General features: G+C 35.0%; 3 protein-coding genes across 5 annotated transcripts; 2 read left to right on the top strand and 1 right to left on the bottom strand.

The window, feature by feature from the left end:
• Nucleotides 1-352: 352 nt before the first annotated feature.
• LOC108982616 lies at nt 353-1,376 on the bottom strand. Its single transcript, XM_018954051.2, has one exon. It carries the CDS (start codon nt 1,269-1,271, stop codon nt 429-431), a length of 843 nt encoding a protein of 280 aa, XP_018809596.1. The 5' UTR covers nt 1,272-1,376; the 3' UTR covers nt 353-428.
• Nucleotides 1,377-11,227: 9,851 nt separating this feature from the next.
• On the top strand, nt 11,228-16,045 carry LOC108982617. Its single transcript, XM_018954052.2, has 2 exons — nt 11,228-11,490; nt 15,267-16,045. The coding sequence occupies exons 1-2, from the start codon at nt 11,360-11,362 to the stop codon at nt 15,730-15,732; spliced, it is 597 nt and encodes a 198-aa protein (XP_018809597.1). The 5' UTR covers nt 11,228-11,359; the 3' UTR covers nt 15,733-16,045.
• Nucleotides 16,046-16,304: 259 nt separating this feature from the next.
• LOC108982615 (dolichol-phosphate mannose synthase subunit 2) lies at nt 16,305-21,172 on the top strand. Of its 3 annotated transcripts, XM_018954048.2 has the most exons (7): nt 16,307-16,467; nt 16,783-16,873; nt 18,241-18,686; nt 19,049-19,528; nt 19,611-19,699; nt 20,479-20,592; nt 20,724-21,172. In XM_018954048.2, exons 6-7 carry the CDS (start codon nt 20,503-20,505, stop codon nt 20,874-20,876), a joined length of 243 nt encoding a protein of 80 aa, XP_018809593.2. In that variant the 5' UTR covers nt 16,307-16,467; nt 16,783-16,873; nt 18,241-18,686; nt 19,049-19,528; nt 19,611-19,699; nt 20,479-20,502; the 3' UTR covers nt 20,877-21,172. The 3 variants fall into 3 exon arrangements, with proteins under 3 accessions (XP_018809594.2, XP_018809595.2, XP_018809593.2); XM_018954049.2 differs by lacking the exons at nt 18,241-18,686; nt 19,049-19,528; nt 19,611-19,699 and having other exon boundaries at nt 16,305-16,467; XM_018954050.2 differs by lacking the exons at nt 16,783-16,873; nt 18,241-18,686; nt 19,049-19,528; nt 19,611-19,699 and having other exon boundaries at nt 16,306-16,467.
• Nucleotides 21,173-21,459: the final 287 nt, after the last annotated feature.

Below are 21,459 nucleotides of genomic sequence, written 5' to 3' on the forward strand. Positions count from 1 at the left end.
TCGCAATTTATTAGTAACTTCAAATTTATCATATGTTCAAATGTGAATTGGAATGAGTAATATTAGGATTTAAAAGGGTATTCCTTCATTTATATACACATCCATCCCCTTCTGATCATTGGCATCACCCCACCCAATGTCGTACCATCAATCACCCTCTATTCTATACATAAAAAAGTACAATTTCTCTTCCATAATTTCTATACAAAAGTTAATTGAAGGGAATGGAATCAATCATTTTTCAATTACAATAATATTTTAAGTTGAGAATATTTTTATAAAATGATTTTATTTTTATACATTATTTTATAAAAATATTATTATTATTTTATTAAATATAATTATATAAAAGATTAAGAAAAAGTATTGTATGTAAATATTTTTCAGAATTTACACACAACAAAAAGGAAAAGAAAAGAAATTACAATTTACAAAGATCTTTTATGGTTGAGCACCTTCTTCAAAAGAGCTTCACGTCCAGGAAATGGATTATTATTATTCTCCATTATCATCCCATCTCTACCATTCAATATTCTATCCCTCTGCATTCTGATCATAACATTATCTTCATCACTTCTCCCATAAACCCTATTTCCAAACCCACCATTCATAATGCTCTCCTTCTTAATTCCCAGCTCCTCCTCCCTTGTCGCTCCTGTCTTCGTCCTCAGTCTCTGTCTTCTCGCTCTCCTCCTCTCCTCACCTTTTGATAAAACCTCAACCACCTTTTGATCATTACCCTTACTCAAGCCAAAGTCTGTCTCTTTTCCGCCATTTTTGCCGGCTCTTGGAATTCTACCACCTTTAGAGGTACCCAAAAGCTCAAACTTGACCTTGCTCCAGCCACTCTTATCTTCGTTATCCCAACCGAACCTTTCACTAATTTCTAACAACTCCGAAACCACACTCTCGTTTCTTAAGGAACTATCATTAATGTTGCCATTCAGTAGATTCTCCGCTAACTCCCACTCGATCCGATCTCTGTAAACTGGATCTTGGAGGACTTGGTCGGCTAGCTTTGCCCAGTCCTCGAAGTCACGGGCACGGAGGTTCTTGGAGACCCATCTGAGGTAGCTTGAAGGGAGGGTTCCGAGCATTTTTCCCTTGTGCTTTCCGAAGTCTATGACTCGGTCCCTAGCTGGGATTGTCGCATTGATGATTGGTCTTGGGGTTGAATTAGTTCTCAATTTGGAAGAGCATTTCGCAAGACGGAGAGGAAAAGAAACAGTGAAGTGAATTGAAGGAAAAGTTTGGGGAAGAAAGAGGGTCATGGAGATGCTTCAATATCGAAAACAAGCCGCCGCCAGAGATGGAGAAGATAAGAGAGTGAGAGAGAGAGAGAGAGAGAGAGGTGCTTTGGGCCTCGGGGAAGTGATGGTCAAATTTTAAGTATTTCGGCACAAAAACAAAACAAAATAACACAAAACAAAAGCTCGAGTAGTCAACGAGAATCCTCATGTTGGGCTAGGTGCCCTCTCCGCTCCGGCTTCAATGATTTGTCTATTTGGGCTTAGAGAAGACTCGGCTCCATTAAATTTCCGTTTCATAATAAGGTAAAGATAAAATAATTTTAGATAAAAATTAATAAAATATTAATAAAATATTATTTTTTAATAATATTATTATTTAAAAATTTAAAAAGTTAAATTATTTATTAAATTTTATGTATAAATTTAAAAAAATTATAATGATAAGATAAGATGAAATAAAATCGTTTATATATCCAAGCAGACCTGTTGACCACTCCATCTTGTTTAGGATTGAAAGATTCTTTCGGCCTAATTTCTTTATGTATAAAATTAATTAAGATGTACCACATCAATAAGTGTAATAAAAATTTTAAAATTTGAGGTACATTTTATTGCGAATTAATGCGACGCCCACAATTTTTGCTAATATTTTGGTTGAGTATCGGTGTCAATATGTAATTATGTATATTGTACGGATCACACCCCACAACGAATATAGATGTTGGTGTGCTTGTATGCTTAGCATACGTGTGCATTAAGTCCGAAATGGAAAAAATAAAGGGCAAATATATATAATTCTATAATTGATCAGTATAAGAGGAAAACCAAATAAGCCTAAACACGGCATCAAGTGACATCCATAAGTCACAATGTCACAACTCTATAGTCGGTAAAACCATTACAAACCATAGTGTTTCAAATCTGGACTATATAGAACTTAGGCCTGCAACCCGACCAAACCGCATAGTATCTGAGCCCGACCCGACCCGATCCTCAGTTCATGCCAAGTTGGTTCGACCCTACCCGCTGACAGTCGGGTCTGATAAGCACCTCTCTTCATCATCATCTCCTTCCTTTTTTTTTAAATTTTTTTTAATGTTCTTTTTTTTCAAAGATGGCAGTGTCGGAAATCATCAAACAGAAAATTTGCAAGCTCTAGATTTCTTCTTTTCAACGAGAGTTTGGAATTTACACACCTGTAATTTCTTTGATTGATCATTATCTCTGATGATCTTTCGTTGCTATTGACCACAAAATCATTTTCTGTGACCTCAAAATTGAAAACTACAACAAAGAACAAACTCAAAGAAAAGAACAAACAAAACAAGTTCAAATCAATCAAACCATCAAACACAAAATCCCAAAGCATCTGAACCCACAAATCGCAAAACCTCCTAAGCAGTGAGAACCACGGCCTCACCGGCCTCTTTGATCTTCTTCTCGGTGATCTTGGAGACGAGTTTGTCCTTGACAACGACAGGCTGGTTCTCGGGCAAGACTCCCTATCACAGATCGCCAAAGAAGATGAAGATATGCGAGGAAGATGGTTGTTCGTGTTGAGAGATGGTTGTTTCTAGTTGTGTCTTGCGAAGAAGGAACTGGAAGTCTGGAAGTACAGATGGCATTCGGCTTATGTTAGAAAGAAAAGGTTGATCCGTGACCGTTGGATCAAATAGCTAGGGAGCATCCGAAGTTTGCACTTTAGAGGGGTTCAAACTGACATTTGACGAGTTTGACCCGTAAATACATTTGGCTCACATTTTATCGGTCGGGTCAGTTCGGATTATTCAGACGAGACAGGTCCACAGGTTTTCTGCCCAAGCCTAATAGAACCACATTCCCGTATGGGGAGTAACCTATACATAATGACAAAAATATGCTAAAGGCCGGAAACATAGCAGATAAAAATCTAATGATGGAAATGTGGGACAAACACCCTTCTTAATCCTCGAGCTTCGTCGCATTATCCTGCTCATAAGCACCCTTGTCACTCACGTTTATAAAAAAGTCTACGGTTTCAATCAGGGAAATTTTAGTGAGATGACTTTGATGAGATTACAAGAATCTTTTTAGAAAAATGCTAAAGGCAACCGGCTAGAGAAATCGTGGGATAATCTCCACCCACGTGGCATAAATAAACGCCACCGTTTCATGCTTTAGTCCAAAACAGATATCATGGAGAAGGAAAATGCCTTGAAGTAAATAAGAAAATATTACAATGAGGAGTGATAAGGCTTAGAAAACAAACCAACTTGCAGAAAATGAAAAGAAGTGTAACTAGAGAACTTGTACAGAGGAATCAGGCAAAGGCCATGTGACTGAAAGAGCGAGGGAGATTTGCTAAGGGCCATGGCCATCAAGGGCCAGATCTACGACAGATACGACCTCCAGAAGCCTTTGCTCATGGCCATCAACGGCGAGATCTACGATGGCAGAGCATAATGTTTTATGGACCAAGTGGACCTTATGGCCATCAAGTTTATGTGGCGTTTTCGTTCTCCTCTTTATGAGATGGTGAGGAGTTGGGTTTTGGAAGGAGGAGTTGGAAGATATTTTTGCTAAATATTTCATTGTCATTTTAAAATTGTTCGAACGTCAAGGTTAAATCGTTTGAATGCGTTCGAATGGAAACTAGATCGAGCTTGGCCATGGCTGAGTCAACTCAGCGACCATGAAAACACCATAAAATGCATCGATTATGTAGTTTCTTCGACAAAACACATACTAATCTTCATTTCTAAATATCTTACGGTGGATTTGAGGTGTTCTACGGTAACTATTGATGAAAAAAATATAATTTTCTTAGAGAAAACGAATAAAACAATAAAATCATAAAATAAACGGTAAAATAACTTTTAAAAATGCATGCCTTTGCTTGGGAGGAAGAATGTTTGACATAGGTGCTGATTACAGAGGCAGACGGCGGCAATTGATGTGCATTCAAACGTTTCCTCTCGTTTTCAAATGGTGGGGACGGTATTCATAAACCGTTCGAATACATTATTTACATTTGAACGTATGAAAAAAACATTCGAACGAATTATTGCAGTGATGAGAAAATATACCGCCAATTAATGACTCTGGATTACCGTTCGAATGTTATAGTTCAAACGGATTATTGCAGCGGTGGGAAAATACCATGCCAACTATACCGTTTGAAAGTAATATTTAGCCGATCAAACAGCCTTGAAGAAATTTGTGCGAGCGGGAAAATTGACGCACTGAAATTTGTTTGCTTTCGACCGCACTTTATTTATGTTCGAACAGTTAGCCATAACTTATAATCTTCCCGCACGCCGTCAGTCCCTCATTTTTATCTCCTCTTTTTCTCTTTTCTCCGTTTTCTCTCCAAAATCTTACATTTTCTTTACACAATCTTTCGTTCTATCATTTTACAAAGAGGATTGTTTAGTATATTTTGCTTAAAGATATGGCTTTCTTTATCATTTTACTTTTAAATCTATCATTTTTTTTTATTGATTTTGTAGTTTATATATATATATATTGTGTAGGTGTTTATTAGATTAAACACAAAATATGTTTGTTAGAGGGTTGCCATTCGAAATATATGTTGTATGTTTTTTAGAGGGTTACTATTCAAAGTATATATGTTGTATGTTTGTTAGATGATTGCTATTCAAAGTATATATGTTGAATGTTTGTAGTGTTTTCTGAATATGAGTTTATGATGTTTTATGAGATTGTGTCTTGTTTGAACTGGCTGGTGTTTGGAATCTGGGTTGAGACCGTACGAACGTGGTAATATACCGCTCGAATGGATAAACATGTTCGAACGTGATAATATACCATTCGAACGTATAAATATGTTCGAATAGTATATTACCGTGTTCGAACGGTTGTAAAAACTATCTTAAACTATCTTATAAACATGTAATATTATAGTAGATTATATATAGTATATATATGTAAGAATTAATAATACTTAAAATCATATTAATATTTAAAAGATAATAGTTGTAAAAATTATCTTACAACTGATTATCTTACAACTGATTAGTTAATATGTGCTAAAATTATATTATAAAAACATAAGGATTATTAATACTTAAACTCATATTAATATTTAAAAGATAATAGTTGTAAAAACTATCTTACAACTAATTATTTAATATGTGCTAAAATTATATTATATTATAAAAACATAAGGATTATTAATACTTAAACTCATATTAATATTTAAAAGATAATAGTTGTAAAAACTATCTTACAACTAATTACTTAATATGTGCTAAAATTATATTATAAAAACATAAGGATTATTAATACTTAAACTCATATTAATATTTAAAAGATAATAGTTGTAAAAACTATCTTACAACTAATTACTTAATATGTGCTAAAATTATATTATAAAAACATAAGGATTATTAATACTTAAACTCATATTAATATTTAAAAGATAATAGTTGTAAAAACTATCTTACAACTAATTACTTAATATGTGCTAAAATTATATTATAAAAACATAAGGATTATTAATACTTAAACTCATATTAATATTTAAAAGATAATAGTTGTAAAAACTATCTTACAACTAATTACTTAATATGTGCTAAAATTATATTATAAAAACATAAGGATTATTAATACTTAAACTCATATTAATATTTAAAAGATAATAGTTGTAAAAACTATCTTATAACTAATTACTTAAAATGTGCTAAAATTATATTATAAAAACATAAGAATTATTAATACTTAAATTCATATTAATATTTAAGTATTAATTAAACTATAGAAACTAACTTAACAAATAATAAAAAATAATTAATATTAAACTATGAGGACTAACTTAACAAATAATAAAATTAAATTTTAATTAATACTTAAAATTAACTATAATGTATAATTAAGCTAATAAGTAATACCCATGATATATTTAAGATACTTAAAATACCTATAATATATAATGTATCATCTTGTATTCTTGTATTTTTTTTATTATTGTTGCGTTTTAATATCGTATCTTCTACTTAGCATTGAAATAAAACTTAGATCCGTTCGTGAGTTATCAATCATGTTAAACAGTTAATTGATAACTCTTGAATTTTTCAGAGTGGACAGTTTGAGATCGTAAGATCATTCTCGCAAACTATCAAACTATATCTGTTGCATCCGAGATTATGATTTTGGTAGAGTCATACCTTATTGTTATCTGGATATGCAGTTTTGGTGAATGTGCATCTATGTATTACTCGTCAGTGTGCACGACCAAACGAGCATATTTAGAGAATTATGAGGATATGCTGCCGAAATTTTGTTAGATGTGACAAATAATAGTTGGTAGGTTGGCGATTTTGATTTTACAATCCCGAATGTGATAGTATGGGTGCTACCCACCCCCTACGGGGCGGGGTAGCCCCCACCCCGTCCCCTGCCCCTGCATGGGCTAGGGGGTGTTTTTTGGATAACGGGGTGCGGATGGAGGGGGTCCTCCATCCGCCGCCCCCCCTACTGGGTCATTTTGGGCTCATAAAAATAGAATTTATTTTTTCAAAAAAAAAAAGAGTGTAAAAAAGAAAAAAAATTATATGAATAAAAATAATATATACATACACAATTTTATATAATTAAGACTCTAATGAAGTACTACTATAGATTACAAGTCTACTACTTAATAAACTAAATAATAATAATAATAACTAAACTATTACAAAAATAAAATAGAAAGTCTAAACAATTACAAAATTACAAAATCAAAAAGTGTCAAAGAGACATTGTATCAACATTACAAAATTACAAATCAAATACATAATACGTACAACTGATTCAAATTTCAATATTCTAAGAAATTAATAATCTAAAAAAAGAGGCGAGCTGTTTGGGTATTTGACTGTGACATTTGGGACGGCCGGATGGGTAGTTTTTTTAGGCTTGAGCACACATATTGCAATAGAGGTATATATCGTCTGAGTCGTCTCATATGTTGTTACAACAATCAATGCTAAAATTAATACTGATGAAATTGAAATGAATATAAATAAATCAAAATAATAAAATAAAAGCAACAATTATCAGATGGTCCACATCTAGACTGATCACCACTCTCTTCGTCGGTTTTTTTAAAATCTAAAACATCCGGAACATAAATATCTTTTCCCATCGTCCAACTCTGTGTGCATATCAATGCCTCCACAGTTGTAGAAGACAATGAACTACGGAAAGGATCCAATATGCGCCTTCCGGTACTAAAGGCAAACTCCGAGGCAGCGGTGCTAATAGAGATGGACAACATACAACGGGCAATCTCAGAGAGGATGAGATATTTTTTTGATGCTGCCTTTCACCATCCTAATATGTCAAAATCATCATCATCTTGAATAAGATCTCCTGAAAAATAATTAGCTAACTTTGAAACCACCTCCGTAGATTGATGGACTATTGTGAGATTATGTGCGAGGGTCTTAGTCCATACCAATCTACATTTTTTTGTTGCCCAGTGTCTGGAAGAGGTGTTGGGATTGGTGTAGGTGTAGTAGATGCAGTACCACTCTTAATTGTTTTAAACTCATTATAAAATTTATAAAGGGTATCTCGGATCAGCTCACCAATAAGATCAGTCCATGTCTGATCATGCGCAAGTCTCAAACCATATAACATACCTGAAATTTTTAGACGGGGATCAAGAATAACTGCCACTTATAACAAAATATTTAGTCTAGTCAAATCTCCCCAATACTTGTTATATTTGACCCTAATGGTCAATGCCATCCCCCTCATCCTTAGATTGGAACCCCTACACATGTCGTCTAATTCTTCTTTCAGCTTACATATTTGTTGACAAAATTCATGGAATGTAGGGTGTAAATAAATAGATAACTTCAAAGTGACATCGTAAAAAAGCTTGAGAAAATCAACAAAAGTAGCAACTACCTCCCAATCATCATCATTAGGCTTTTCTAAACTCTCGTGCTCATTAAAGTATTTGACATATTGGATGTCTTCATCACCCAATAATTGAAAGGCTGCCTTATATTCTTGGGCCTCCTCTAATATCAAGAAAGTTGAGTTCCATCTGGTAGGAACATCAGTACAAAGACCCTTATTTGATGTTATGCCCACACTCTTCGCAGCAATCTTGAATTTCTCCAATCTAAAATGAGAAGACCTAAAAAATTTCACAGCTAGTCTAACTCGTGCAACTGAGTAGGGCTGAAAATCGACGTCGTCGGCGCGATTTTTGGGCAAAACCAACGCCGATCGACATCTGGAAAAATGGGTGAGGCGCCGACCGTAACCGGTCGATGGCGAGGAGGACACCGATCGAGGCGGTTCTCTGTCGGTTCTTGATCGGCGTCGGTTCTTTGGCAGTTCTACTGAGAGAATTATGAGAGAGAATGAGAGAGGGAGAGATGCATATGAGAGAGAGAGAGAGAGAGTTACAGAGGAGAGTTCGGGAAGAAGGAGACCGGGAAAGAAGAATAATCTTAACGAAACGATGCCGTTCCACTTAAGTTTAAGTGGAACGGCGTCGTTTTAGACTTATTTTTTTTTCTTACGTCCTTAATAAAAAGACGCCGTTTGGTTTAATGCCAAACGTCGTCTTTCCGGTATCTGTTGTAATACTTATTAACTAAACGACGCCGTTTTGATAAGGGTATATTAAAAAAAAAAGATTTTATTATATTGGTCGGTTCAGCGGTCCGATCCAGCTTCAAACCGAGACCGAACTGCTGAACGTCGGTTTCTTGAAATTTCCACCGCACGCAGACCGGTTCTCCACCGGTTCGGGCCGGTTCTTGACGGGCCGGTCGGTTCACGTCGGTGGCGGCCGGTGCTGTCGGTTTCTATACAGCCCTACAACCGAGTCATTGACATCTTTCAACCCCTTAATCACAATTAGATTCAAGATATGTGCAGAACATCTAACATACAAATATTCACCACCCAAGAATGTCTTATTTGCCTCTTTAAGATAAGTCTTCAGATATCTCAAGACGACGTCATTAGACGAGGCATTGTCAACCGAAACTGTCAACCGAAAAATATTTTTTTATGATTTTTTATTTTACTTCGTGATTAAGGAAGTATTTTTTAATAATTTTTTTATTTTTTGATTAAGAAAGTTTTAATGATGTTCTAAATTTATTTTATTTTTTAAAAATATTAAAAATATTAATATATATATATATATTTATATATATATAAAACAACTTAAAAAAAAAAAAACACATAAATATAATCCTTACCCGAATGGTTATATATGTCGGTCGAGAGAAGCGCGAGAACTAAAAAGGAGACGATTACGCCCATTCATGGAGCCCACCACATGAACAACAAATGCCCAAGCCCATTTTCTACAACTTGTTTATAATTATATAATAAAATAATATTATTTTAGATTTTATTTTAATTTTACTTGTGATTGATAGATTTAAATATAATAAAAAATATTATTATATTTAAAATTATATTTAAATTGTCAATAGATTGCAAAGCTATCACTACTCCTTCTAAAATATAGCTACAAGCTAGGCACCAAAATTCAAGAAAAACTCAATTAAGGGGCACTGCACAAAAATCAGGTACATAACACAACAGAAGCAGCATTTCCTCTTCATGCTCACTTGAGTCATTTCACTTTGATTCATTTTAAAAAGAAAAAAATGATACACATATAACTTTTTTTGTAATTTTTTATACAATTATATTTTAAATGATGGAGATTTTTGTAAAATAACTTATAAAAATAATATCATTTTACATAAATATCCTCAATTTAAAAAATGGTTATATAAATAGTTATACATGTATCATTATTCATGCTAGAATAGTTTACTAACTTGGCTTAATTCTTAGAGTATCCTCTTAGTCCTTACAAGCCGATTAATTTGAAAAAAAAACCTATTCATCTTCCATTTAATTACCATATTTTCATCACCCTCTTATACGAGTTACATGATTAGATGATAAGTAATGAATGATATATAATTCTTTATTCATTTAACGCCATATTAGAAGAGGACGATGATAATAAAAAATGATGAATAACACTTATTATTTAAAAAAGGAAAATGCTAAATGTACTTAAAAGAACTTATAAAAAATTTACTTCTTCACATATCAGTTATTGATATACTGAAAATTATGAAATTTTAAATTCAAAATCTAAATTTTTTAAAAAAACTAACAAAATAAATATTATAAATAAAATTATAAATAAAAATATAAGTACACGTAAGCTTGTAACAGTTAACACTACTCTTTAAAAATTTGTCTTTCTTATTTTGCAAGATGACCTCAAAACTAATCCGATCTGAACTATTTCTAGGTATATTTAGAAAGCATCTATTCAACACATAAAACACGGGCATTTAAAAAATATAATTGCCTCAAAAAAAAAAAAAAAAAAGCTGCTGATAATAAATTTTAAAACAAATGAGTAATGATACATGTATACTGTTTTTTACAATTTTTAATATATATTATATTTTAAAATGAGAATATTTATATAAAATGTTGTTATGTTTATAAATTATTTTATAAAAATACTCTTCATTTGAAATAGAGAAATAATTTAGCTACAAAGAAATTATACAAAAATAATCTCATAAATTAATGTGGTTCGTTAGTTTGTAAAGTTATTTTTATTGTAAAATAAATTTAAAAGATTAGATGAGATTACATTAATTTATAAATTTTTTTTTTTTTAGATATAGATAGGGTTACTCTTTCAAATATATTTATAGTAAAGATCCAAAACAAATGTCCGCACAAAGGCACCGGAAGGATGCCATCAAATTTTTGTATCCGAAAATATTCTCCAAGTTTCCACGGGTCATCTTGCAACATCAAAGTTTTTGGGCCTTGTCACTCTCAGAAGCCTGGCCCAGCTAGCCGCTTAAGGAGGTAAAAAAGATAAAGCCGACGGCTCGGATAGAGCAGATAAAAAACAACGGTCTCGATTTCGCCTGTGATCGGTGACGTTAGCTCTTAGCTAACAAGGACCGAGCGACGCCAGTGAGACGGAAAATTCAGACAGGGAAATAGGAATTACTTGCGAGAAACGAAAGGATCAAATAAATAGTAAACTAATTCAAAACACGAACAGAGAGCCCCAGAGAGAGAGAGAGAGAGAGACAGAAAGAATGGTGCTGTGGGAGATCACGTTGGCTACTGCGTATTTCTTGGGTCTGAAGCGAACGTACAGGCTTGCTCTGAAGATTCAACACAAGGTCATCAGCCCTAAGCGCCCTAAGATCCGCCAGTTTCTTTACAGGTATCGTATTTTACGTCTGTGGCGTTATCGGCTTCTTTATCATTGTTTGAAAAGCTGGGTGTGGAAGTGTATGCATGCTAATATCTACCATATTGGTCGTTGTGGAACTCTCTAGGGGGTCGGCGGCACCTGTCCACTTTGATTCGAACATTTGATTAGTTAAACATATGATTCAGAATAAACTCTATATTTTGGGATCATTCAGCTTGGTATCTGAATCAATGGGTTCTAATACAATGCTTAAGCTTAGATACTAGATTGCGCGAGGATACTCTGAGCGTGTGCTTGTGCGTAATTAATAATTATGATTTTAATTTTTCAATAAATATTGCATGTATTATTAGTGAATGTAAAAATCTGGGGTCTGATGTATTGAAAAAACGAAACAAAAATAGAGGGGAAAAGGGAGAAAGAAACACTGATAAGCTACTTGTGGGATGTTCAAAATAACTTTCCATTAATTTTCTTCCTTTTTATGTTTGTTTTTTAAGAATAATTAATTTTCAAGGAGTTATGACAGTGAAGTTATTTAAAGAGGCAGCTTGAGTTGTTAGTTATACTAGTCCTATACCCGCTCGATGCGTGGGAATGGTTATAGTTTCAAGAATGAGAATTGTTCTATGTGATGGTTATTGGTAGTTTTTTTTTTTCGTAAGCAAACTTCGTATTAAGAATATAGCATGCAGCTACATAGAAGTTAGAAGGCAAATGTATGCTGTATGCAAAATATTGTCTATATCTTTTTGTTTTTTAAAATAACTATTATTTGAGTTTGGAGAGTTCTCGCATAGTTTTATATGCTTGTTTAGGTGAGTGTTTTAGCAACTGTATAATGCTAGTCATTCTAAAGGAGTTCAATATCGGATTTATTGATTTTCCTACCATAATTAGTTCATTAATTCTCTTTGCAGCTATAAAATTCACGATTCTCGGTAAACTTAAGTAATTCATCTTGCATTTCATAAAAAATTATAACTCGTAAGTAGTGATAAATGCGCTAATTAAAAAATGGTCCTTTTGGACAACTCCAAACGCACCAAAGGTGGAAATAGGCGACACAAGAATATGAATTGAATGTATGAAAAGGAAGAATATATGGCTAGAATGTGACATGAAGGGTTTTTTCTCTTGAGCATAGTGGAGATGGATAAATAATATAAAATGATTAATAATAATGATGAGTTAATGCTTTCAAAATTAAATATGTAACAGGTAATAAATTTTAAGGGAATAATATAAGAATAAAATTAATTAGATGAATGATGAGTTGGCTTAATAGAAACATAAGAACTGGCTTTGAAATTATATTGGTAATAGATTTTTACTAATGGGAATTTCGCCTTGATATTTTTGAAAAACATAATGACAAAATTACACTCTTGATTAAATAAAAAAGGGTCTAAGACGACTTGCAGGCTAACAGTTTTAATTGTTGTCCAAGTATGTAGTTTCTGCAGTATTTTTTTGTTGGATTACTTTTCCCCCACTGATTGACTTTGTCAGTTTGTGTTTTAATGAAAATTATGAAGATTACTTTTGACTTGCACCTGACCTAAAAAAAATCACTTTTGACTTTAGTGAGATTATAGGAGCATTGAGATGGAGCTTTAATCTTTAATGGAACTTTACAGTGCAATTACCGTGATGTCCACGACTCCTTTAAAAGTGACTATTATGGTTGGTGGTTTGGTTTAAGAGTCTTGTTGCCGACCCCTTATACACACCGAGGAAGACAGTACCCCCTTGGACGATAGTCAACAATTCTTTTGCCAGTCCAGCTAGAGAAAACAAAAACAGTTCACTATCAGTATATGCTTTCTGCTTCCACATCCTTGCCATTTTACTTCTATATGCTATCCTTATCATGAATCTGATGTAAGTAGGCAATGAATACCAATGGGTTTAAGGGTTGTCCTTTATTAGTTGATGGGTCATAAAGAACAAAAGCTAGGCCAAAGGGTCAGTAGAATCTGAGACCTCCATTGTTGGGGTAAGAAACTGACATGGATTTGTAGGATAGATGATTTGTCTTTTTAAGGGGTTTATTTTTTTGGAACTTTATCTCTTTTGCTTTGTCTACAAGTATTTTGTCTGTTCTTCGCGTTTCAGGGTATATTGGTGTTTGTATCTTTTTCTTTCTCTGCAAGTTTAACGATATTATTGTAATTCTCATTTATATTTGGAGACCACTCCAAACTTGGCCTATGTAAAGTTTTGCTGTGTATGTATTTTCAATTAACATTTGAAAAGTAGGAGTCTTAGCCCTTGGCCTTTTTGAAGAGGAGTTCTCTTCTTTTCAGTGTTACGTCTCTAGGCTATTTTTTCCATTGAGGGGTGAGTGGGTTATCGTACTTTGTATCTCTTGGGAATTGTCCTTGAGTGGTGATTGTGTGTCCCTTAGAGGGGTTTCTTTTGGATTATGTGTGTGATCTATTCTTTGGGTTTTTTTTTTTCTTGTTTTGCTCACTGTCTTGCTTTTCTCTAGATTTTCTGGTATCAGAAACCTTGCTTATTATACACCTCCAATTTATTTTCCAGTAACAGAAACCTTGGTTTTCTCTGTACAATTAATACTCCTCCATCTTGTGGTATTCACCATTATTGAGCCTTGTGAATAATAAAATGTATTATTCACAATTATTTTGACAATGAAACATGCAAATGCTAATTTCTTCAGCAGGTGCCAGCTGCAAATCCTTATTACTTTCTATGGTTTATTTTTGCTGATTTTGAAACTGAATGAGGTGTTGGGCTTACATATTTAGCCGTAGCATAAGTCTTCACACATTGATATGAAGATGAAGACATTGCACATATACAGGATAGATGATGTGGCGTAGATTAATTTTTAAACAATGCAAACTGCAAGAATATGGCATCACTGGGACTTGCAAAAAAAAAAAAGAATCTTTTTTTTGGGCTCTGCCTAGCCCTTAATGCAAAAAAGAACTTTTGCAAGTTCCTTCATGTTAATTATGTTAGGTTTTGTGGCTGCAATGAAGCCTTCTTTCACAATGCACTTTTATCTTTTATCATCATCATTGTGACACCTGTTTTTTTTTTTTTTGATACAGCATTGTGACACTTCTAAATGCACAAAGTTATACTTAAAAGTATCAGACTTTTTCTGTTCCCTTTATCATCTTTGAAACCCAAAATCCGATATTGCTCCTATCCTGTATTAGGTTGTTATCGAACCCTGTCCATGTTTAATCACATATGCTGGATATATATCTTGGTTGCCTGGATTAAAGTTTCTTTATTGTTCATTTTTTTGTTTGTTTGGCGGAGTGTAAACAATTTACTCTCTGGGGTTTGATCAGATCAGAAGTACTTGAATATGTAACCTACTTCCATCAATCTCTTTCATGCCACAAGTTAGATTAGAAAGTTATCTCCATTAATATTGTCTTCATGAAGGAGAATGGAGAAGGGTTCATTCTTCTTTGTCAATTTGTCATCTGGAAAAGTATTGAAGCACATTATTTTTAAATCACAAGCTGGGTTTGGTCCACTGGTATTTTTTGGAAGTCCAGGGACCAGAGCCTCTCTAACCCAACAACTTTCTCTGGGAACTTTAAAAAATATAATGGCCAATTTACACTGGTGTTAGGGTTTAAATATACAACAGCTGTATTTGTTACTTATTTTGGACTACTACTATTGCTATTTTTCTAGTTTTGGAAACTACCTATTTATTTCACGGGTGCTGTTAGTTTGGAACTGTTATCAAGGACATCACCAGGACTCTTACAAAATTTTCCTTCCTCTCACAGACGAACACGCGCTGTATTTAATATAGCAGTCAAGGTTCACCATAACATACAAGAGAGGGACATAGAAGTTGGTCGGAATGTCGGTAACTGGATTCTGAGATGGCTTGACCGAATGAAACCATCAGCTCAGATTCGTGGTTCTTCTCCTGGGGAACCCTCTGATGGTGCTAGGTCAGGCTTGAGTATGACAAAGCAGGTGAACAACTCCAATCTGAAACCTCCTGTTGGGAACCAAACATCGAGAAAACAGGATTCTGCTAGGCAGCTGTTTACTTCATCGAGAAATATTTTGCCAAAGCCTTTTCCAACCATTTCAATGATGGTGCGGCCACCAAAGCCGGCTGGGACTATGACCCAGTATAGGCACTTCTCTGGGATGGAAGCTTTAAGATCAGATTATTCAAGAGGTTGGTCGGAGGGAGGAGGTCTTCGGAAAGACATTATGCAGTGGATGCTACAAAACTAAATGTGAAATCGAGAATCTCTGTTTTTTCATTTAAATAATTAGAGAAGGTTGCTTATAAGGTGATCAAAACTGTGTTTCTTACAAGAGCAAAAAGACTTTCGAACCACAGAAGAGTTGGTTTTGGTTTCTGAGTTTGATGGTAGGACAATGCGAAAAACTGATGGCTAGAACAATTTTATGATTCATCGCCATGAAGATTTTTCCTCCTTATCTTCTCCATGGTTTTTGTATATTCACTCTCTTTATCTGAGAACTAGCTGCTGCTTGAGATCAGAGACGTATTAGTAATAAGAAAAAGCTTGTCATTTTCTAATGCAATGCTGTTTCTCATTTGAATCAATTTAACACGAACTCGAATTAAATCCGGTTGACCCGTTTACATGATCACCCAATTATTATGAGCATGAACATATCTTCTTTTTTCGTTTCGGTGCATAAAAATTGTTTTTTTTTTTTTTTTTAAATCAAGATTTTACGTTTACGACATTATATATTTTTATTGGTGCGGTTCGTCTCAATAAACTCCGAAGCTCGTCACAATAACAAGAGGGCAGGGCGCAGGCACGTTCCAAAGCCAAACCCGAGACTCACGGGTCCTCGGGTCGATTATCTAAACCCAAGTAAGACCCTTTCAAAGTTTTCATTCGTTCTTCAAACGGCTGATCGTTGCCAGAAGCTAATTCTACAAGATATAACAAAAAATTTTCCATCGACGTTCTCCGGCAGGACTAACAGGTAATCTACAGCTTCCTTTTCCGTTCGTTTGATTCACATATGGAATTACGATGTGGATTGTGAGGACTGCCTCTCTCTCTCTTATTTATTTATTAAATGTAAGTCATCTCTCTCTTTCTTGATGAAGCCGCACGAGTGAGGGCACTTGTAAGGAATCTAATTAACTTGTGGTTTTTGGTGGTAGAAAATTATGTTTCATTAGAATTGATTCAGGATTTGAAAGTTGTAGTGGTCCAAAATGCAGGACCCCCTTCTTCCTTCTTCTTCCCCTCACTCTCTCCATTCTTCTGAATCTTCTCTGTTCCCCTCACTCAGCTCCTTCTCTGTTGCTCCATTCCCGTTTGCTGACGTGATCCACTGATCTTGCCGTCGTCTACGCCGTTCAGCCTTTGCAATGCCATAACTGGTAAGTATACTTAGTGTAGTCCGAGACTCCGAGCCCTAAATTAATTAAATTTCGCAATTTTTATTTTTTGCCATGATGTTGGGTTGCTTGTAAATGTAAAATGGAATGGATTCTGGTGGAGTGGAAGAGTATGCAGGGAAGGTGTTTGTGAAATGGATTGCTAGGGTTGCTTGTAAATGTTAGGTTGCTTGTAAATGTGGAACACCGTGAAATCACTGAAATGGCACCAGTGTAGTTGTAAAGAATAGTACCCAAGTAAGAGCATGCAAAAGACTCTTGCAAAAGACAGTTTAGTTGTCCACCGGACGGACCAATACTAGTTGTGCTTTGTGAAAGGAAGTTGGAAAATGAAACTGTTTCACTCGGTGATCCTTAAATGAAGGATATATCCCAACTGAAAGTCAGTCAAAATGTGTTTGCAACTGCTGCACCACTGCAACCATGGAAGTTATAGTTTTGGGTTAGTTGAACCATGTCTGTTTTGTAAGCATACCCTTACAGATTTGTTCCTGCTGTTGGAGATGAGTTTTCAGTTGTCTGAGTACATGAGCAGGAGCCTCACATGTCTCAAACTTAAAAGAACTCCCAATAAACCTTGTAGCAATATATGCAAGCAGTTGCCTATTTCCTTGCTCATTTGTAAATGGCTGCAGGCTTAGTGTATTTTAACCAACTTTTGTTTTTTGAACTAATTTTATTGGTGAATCACTAGTGAGAGACCACAGCTTTTGCAAGAAAGACACCTTAGCTGCTAAAGCTCAAGTCCAAATACATCATTCACAATCCTATGCTAATTGATAGGGCTTCAAAAGGGAATTCTGCCATTGAAATTGTTGGGGATATGATTAGAAATCATTTTTTTTTTTTTTTAATAACTGACGGTGTTCGGGCCAGTTTGCGCACACCTCGACTAATCCCACGGAGCCATGAAGTTAACGACCAGGTAAACCTCTAGTGGCCCTAAGGGGACTCGAACTGATGACCATTGGGGAGCAAACCTAAGGCCGGACCAGCTGAGCTACCCCATAGGGTTTGATTAGAAATCATTATTTATGGTTTTTATTGCCATTGGGGTTATTATCATGCTATCAGCTTCAAATTTTAAAATTAGTTGTGGAGATGGATTCTTACTTGCTGCGAATTGGTTTAACAAAAAATAAGAACCTCTTTCCAAGTATTTGAAATGTGAATTAATATACATACCATCCATTCTTTATTTCCTTTTGAATTAATCCATACCTACAAAGAAGGGAATAACTTGGTTGACGCTTTAGTAAATTTGGGAATTGCTTGTGTTCACTTACCAAAACATTAATACGGTATATATATCTTGAATAAAGTAAGAATTTATTGCTTGTGTATTACAGTTGACAATGTCAGTACCAATGACATTGCAATTGATTGGTTCAAGCAGAATACGACGGTGAAAGATGATGTCATTCGTCGGCACGAGTTTATTCATATTCGATGCTTTGCTTATATCATCAACCTCATAGTTGTTTGAGGGATTAAAAGAGGTTGATGATTCTGTTACCAGAGTTCACAGTATTGTGCGATATGTGAGGGCTTCCCCTCAAAGGCTTGCCAAGTTTAAGGCAATAACAAAACAACTTCAAATTGGATGTTCTAGTATGTTGTGCTTGGACGTTTCGATTCGATGGAACTCTACATACATGATATTGGATGTGGCACGGAAGTACCAAAGAGCGTTTGAGCGGATGGAGGTCGAGGATGGGGGCTTGTGGTATGCTTTGTTGGAGCTGGCAGGATAGGGGCTCGGTGCGCCAGACGCACATGATTGGACTAGTGTGAGGTACCTTATTCAATTCTTGAAAATTTTTTATGACATAACTATGCGGATATCTGGATCTAAATATACGACTACGAACTTGTACTTCAGTGAGCTCTCGGAGCTTCACTTCCACTTGAAAAATAGTTGTGTTGATTCTAGGGGATTGTTATCTGCTATGACTACAATGATGAAGACCAAATATGATAAATATTAGGAGAATATTGAGAAGATAAATAATTACTATTTGTGGCTGTGATCCTTGACCCCCGATATAAGTTGGTCGTTCTAGAATTTTGGATAAATTCCGTCCTCGGGGCAGTGAAGGCTGCAGAGTTTATTAGAGTGTTAAAAAGTGATATTGATGACTTATATAATCACTACAGCAATAGTTGTCAGCCTTCATCTGCAGTTGGTAGCTTCTCACATTCGAGGCTGACGGGGCCGACAACTTCCTTCGGTGACACCGACCCATCCGTACGGGTTAGAGACCATCGTATTATGCAACAGTATCATCAACTCATTGCAACAAGGAATATTATGCAGTGTACATCTAAGGTTAAATGATATTTTATGGAAGCTGTCGAGACACCTAGTGATGTATTTCAGTTATTAACTTGGTGGAAGGTTAATTATGCCAAGTATCTAGTCCTTTCCCGTATAGCTCGAGATGTGCTAGCCATTCTTGTCATTACGGTTGCCTCAGAGTCGGCGTTTAGCACTGGAGGTTGCGTCTTGGATGATTATCGGAGCTCTCACCATCAACCGTGGAGGTCCTCTCGTTTGCACACAGAATTGAATAAGCGAAATGCCCATTGGACTAGATATCATTGGCGTTGATGCTGAGAGCTATAAGCTTGAATCGGGTAACTTTATATGCTTTTAAATGATTATTTAATTATTTTTAATGTTTCATTTATTTAACTTCTACTTTTTATGATTTTATAGACCTAATTGTGAACCCTAACATAATTACCGATGACTGAGAGTTGGGATGGAGTTGAGGGACTGTGGACTAGAGAGAACCCCTTTTATTGGTGAGAATCAAATTCTACTTTTACCGTATTCTCAGTTTTTTTCCTTGTATTGATTGCGATTTTCTATCTTCATTTCAAGTATGACCATTGAGTGAAATCCTTGTTGCACAAGTGCACGTGTTGTTAACTGTTTACAATGTTTACTGTTTAGTGTTTATGTAGTTATCTCTAACTCAATGTTCAGTGTTGTAATAAATGAGACTGTTATAACTTATAGTTACATGTTATTTAGTTTTTGAACTATTGTATTTAAGTTTTTTTATTATTTTTTCACTATTTTTTTTATAGGTTCGGAATTCGGCTTTGGTGAGCCCTGAAGTCGAAAAAGGGCCTTGAGTTAGCCCAATAAATGGTCGGAGCTTCGACCTCTGATTGGAGTCGGAGCAAGAATTGTCCTCCTAGTCGGAGGCCGGAAACGACTACTCTGACTCTGTCGGAGTTGGAGCTCAGTCCTACTCATTTGTTTGCTCAGAATTGAAATTATAACTAGTGTCTGGATTTGGAATTTGAACATTTCAATTCCAATCTCATTAATATACCTAGGAACTGAATATTTAATTCCAAGGCTATGATTTCCCTCCAATTTCAGGGTTATGTTGTTCTTGTTATGGTTTCCTTTGTGGTTGGTGTGTAGGATGTCCTTTGGTGCGGGGGTGGGGGGTGGGGGGTTTACAGCTACCTTTTGTATCTGATGCTAGGGTGCTTGTTAATGTTTGATAAAAGTGTCTGCCTACAACATATGAAATTCCTGATTTGTCTTCTCTGTGCTTACATTACAGGCACTGAAAGCCACAGACATCAAAATGGAATTAGCAGACAGAGCAGTTGGGCTTCTGTTATCTTTTGTCAGCTTATCCATATTCACATATTATACTTTCTGGGTCATAATTCTGGTCAGTTTGCCTTCAACTTAATTTCTCTCTCTCGAACTCTCTTTATTTAATATACACAAAAACTAAAGAACCATACTGTACCGTAAGAACTTCCTATTAATGTTGTGTATTCATCTCTTGTTATCTTACAGCCATTTGTAGACAGTGATCACTTCATCCACCAGCATTTCCTACCACAAGAATATGCTATACTAATACCTGTATTTGCGGGTGTGGTACTTCTTTGTTTACTATGTGTATTCATTGGATTTGTGATGCTCAAATCCCAAAAGAAGAAGGCATGATGGAAGTACTTATTTGTCATTTTTTACAGCAACTCAAAGATGTAACTTATTTATCTTGTTCATTTTGCCTTTATTCTAGAACATTTTCTAATCTGGCTGAGTGTTTTACTTTTGGATTTGTTGCAGCATGCTGATTTTGTGAATAGATCTGTATCCTTTCTACATTCTACTACTATCTGAAGCTCACATTTCGTCATATCATTTTAGGGTTGGAACTCATTTTTGAAATTCATGTGTGAACTGCTTAATGTACTGCAATTTGCTTATGATTTGCCCATGGTTGTTATCACGCCACAGATCGCATGATTGTTTTCCTTGCATTTGGTGTGCTCTGTTGGGTAGCGCAATTGATCAACTTGATACTAAACGAGATACTTCGAGTGTAGAATAATTACTGAGAAATTTTTATGGGCTGTTTGACAAATCGTAGGATTGTTAACTTATATCATTGCTTTGGAACTCAAGGCATTTGCATCTTATATTTCTATTTTTCAATTTACTCTGAGTTCTTAGCTAATTTCGACATTTCTGTGTAACTCAATTAAGCTTGTATCTAGATCATCAAGTGGAAGTAGAAAGGTCT

The sequence above is a fragment of the Juglans regia genome, chromosome 2 (assembly GCF_001411555.2).
Source record: "Juglans regia cultivar Chandler chromosome 2, Walnut 2.0, whole genome shotgun sequence".
NCBI classification, from domain to species: Eukaryota; Viridiplantae; Streptophyta; class Magnoliopsida; order Fagales; family Juglandaceae; genus Juglans; species Juglans regia.

Excerpts from the sequence above, each read along its gene's own strand:
- LOC108982616 (XM_018954051.2), bottom strand. The coding sequence starts at position 1,271 with ATGACCCTCTTTCTTCCCCAAACTTTTCCTTCAATTCACTTCACTGTT.
- LOC108982617 (XM_018954052.2), top strand. The coding sequence starts at position 11,360 with ATGGTGCTGTGGGAGATCACGTTGGCTACTGCGTATTTCTTGGGTCTG. Across the intron at positions 11,491-15,266 it reads ATCCGCCAGTTTCTTTACAG|ACGAACACGCGCTGTATTTA; the intron begins GTATCGTATTTT and ends TTCCTCTCACAG.
- LOC108982615 (XM_018954049.2), top strand. The coding sequence starts at position 20,503 with ATGGAATTAGCAGACAGAGCAGTTGGGCTTCTGTTATCTTTTGTCAGC. Across the intron at positions 20,593-20,723 it reads CTTTCTGGGTCATAATTCTG|CCATTTGTAGACAGTGATCA; the intron begins GTCAGTTTGCCT and ends GTTATCTTACAG.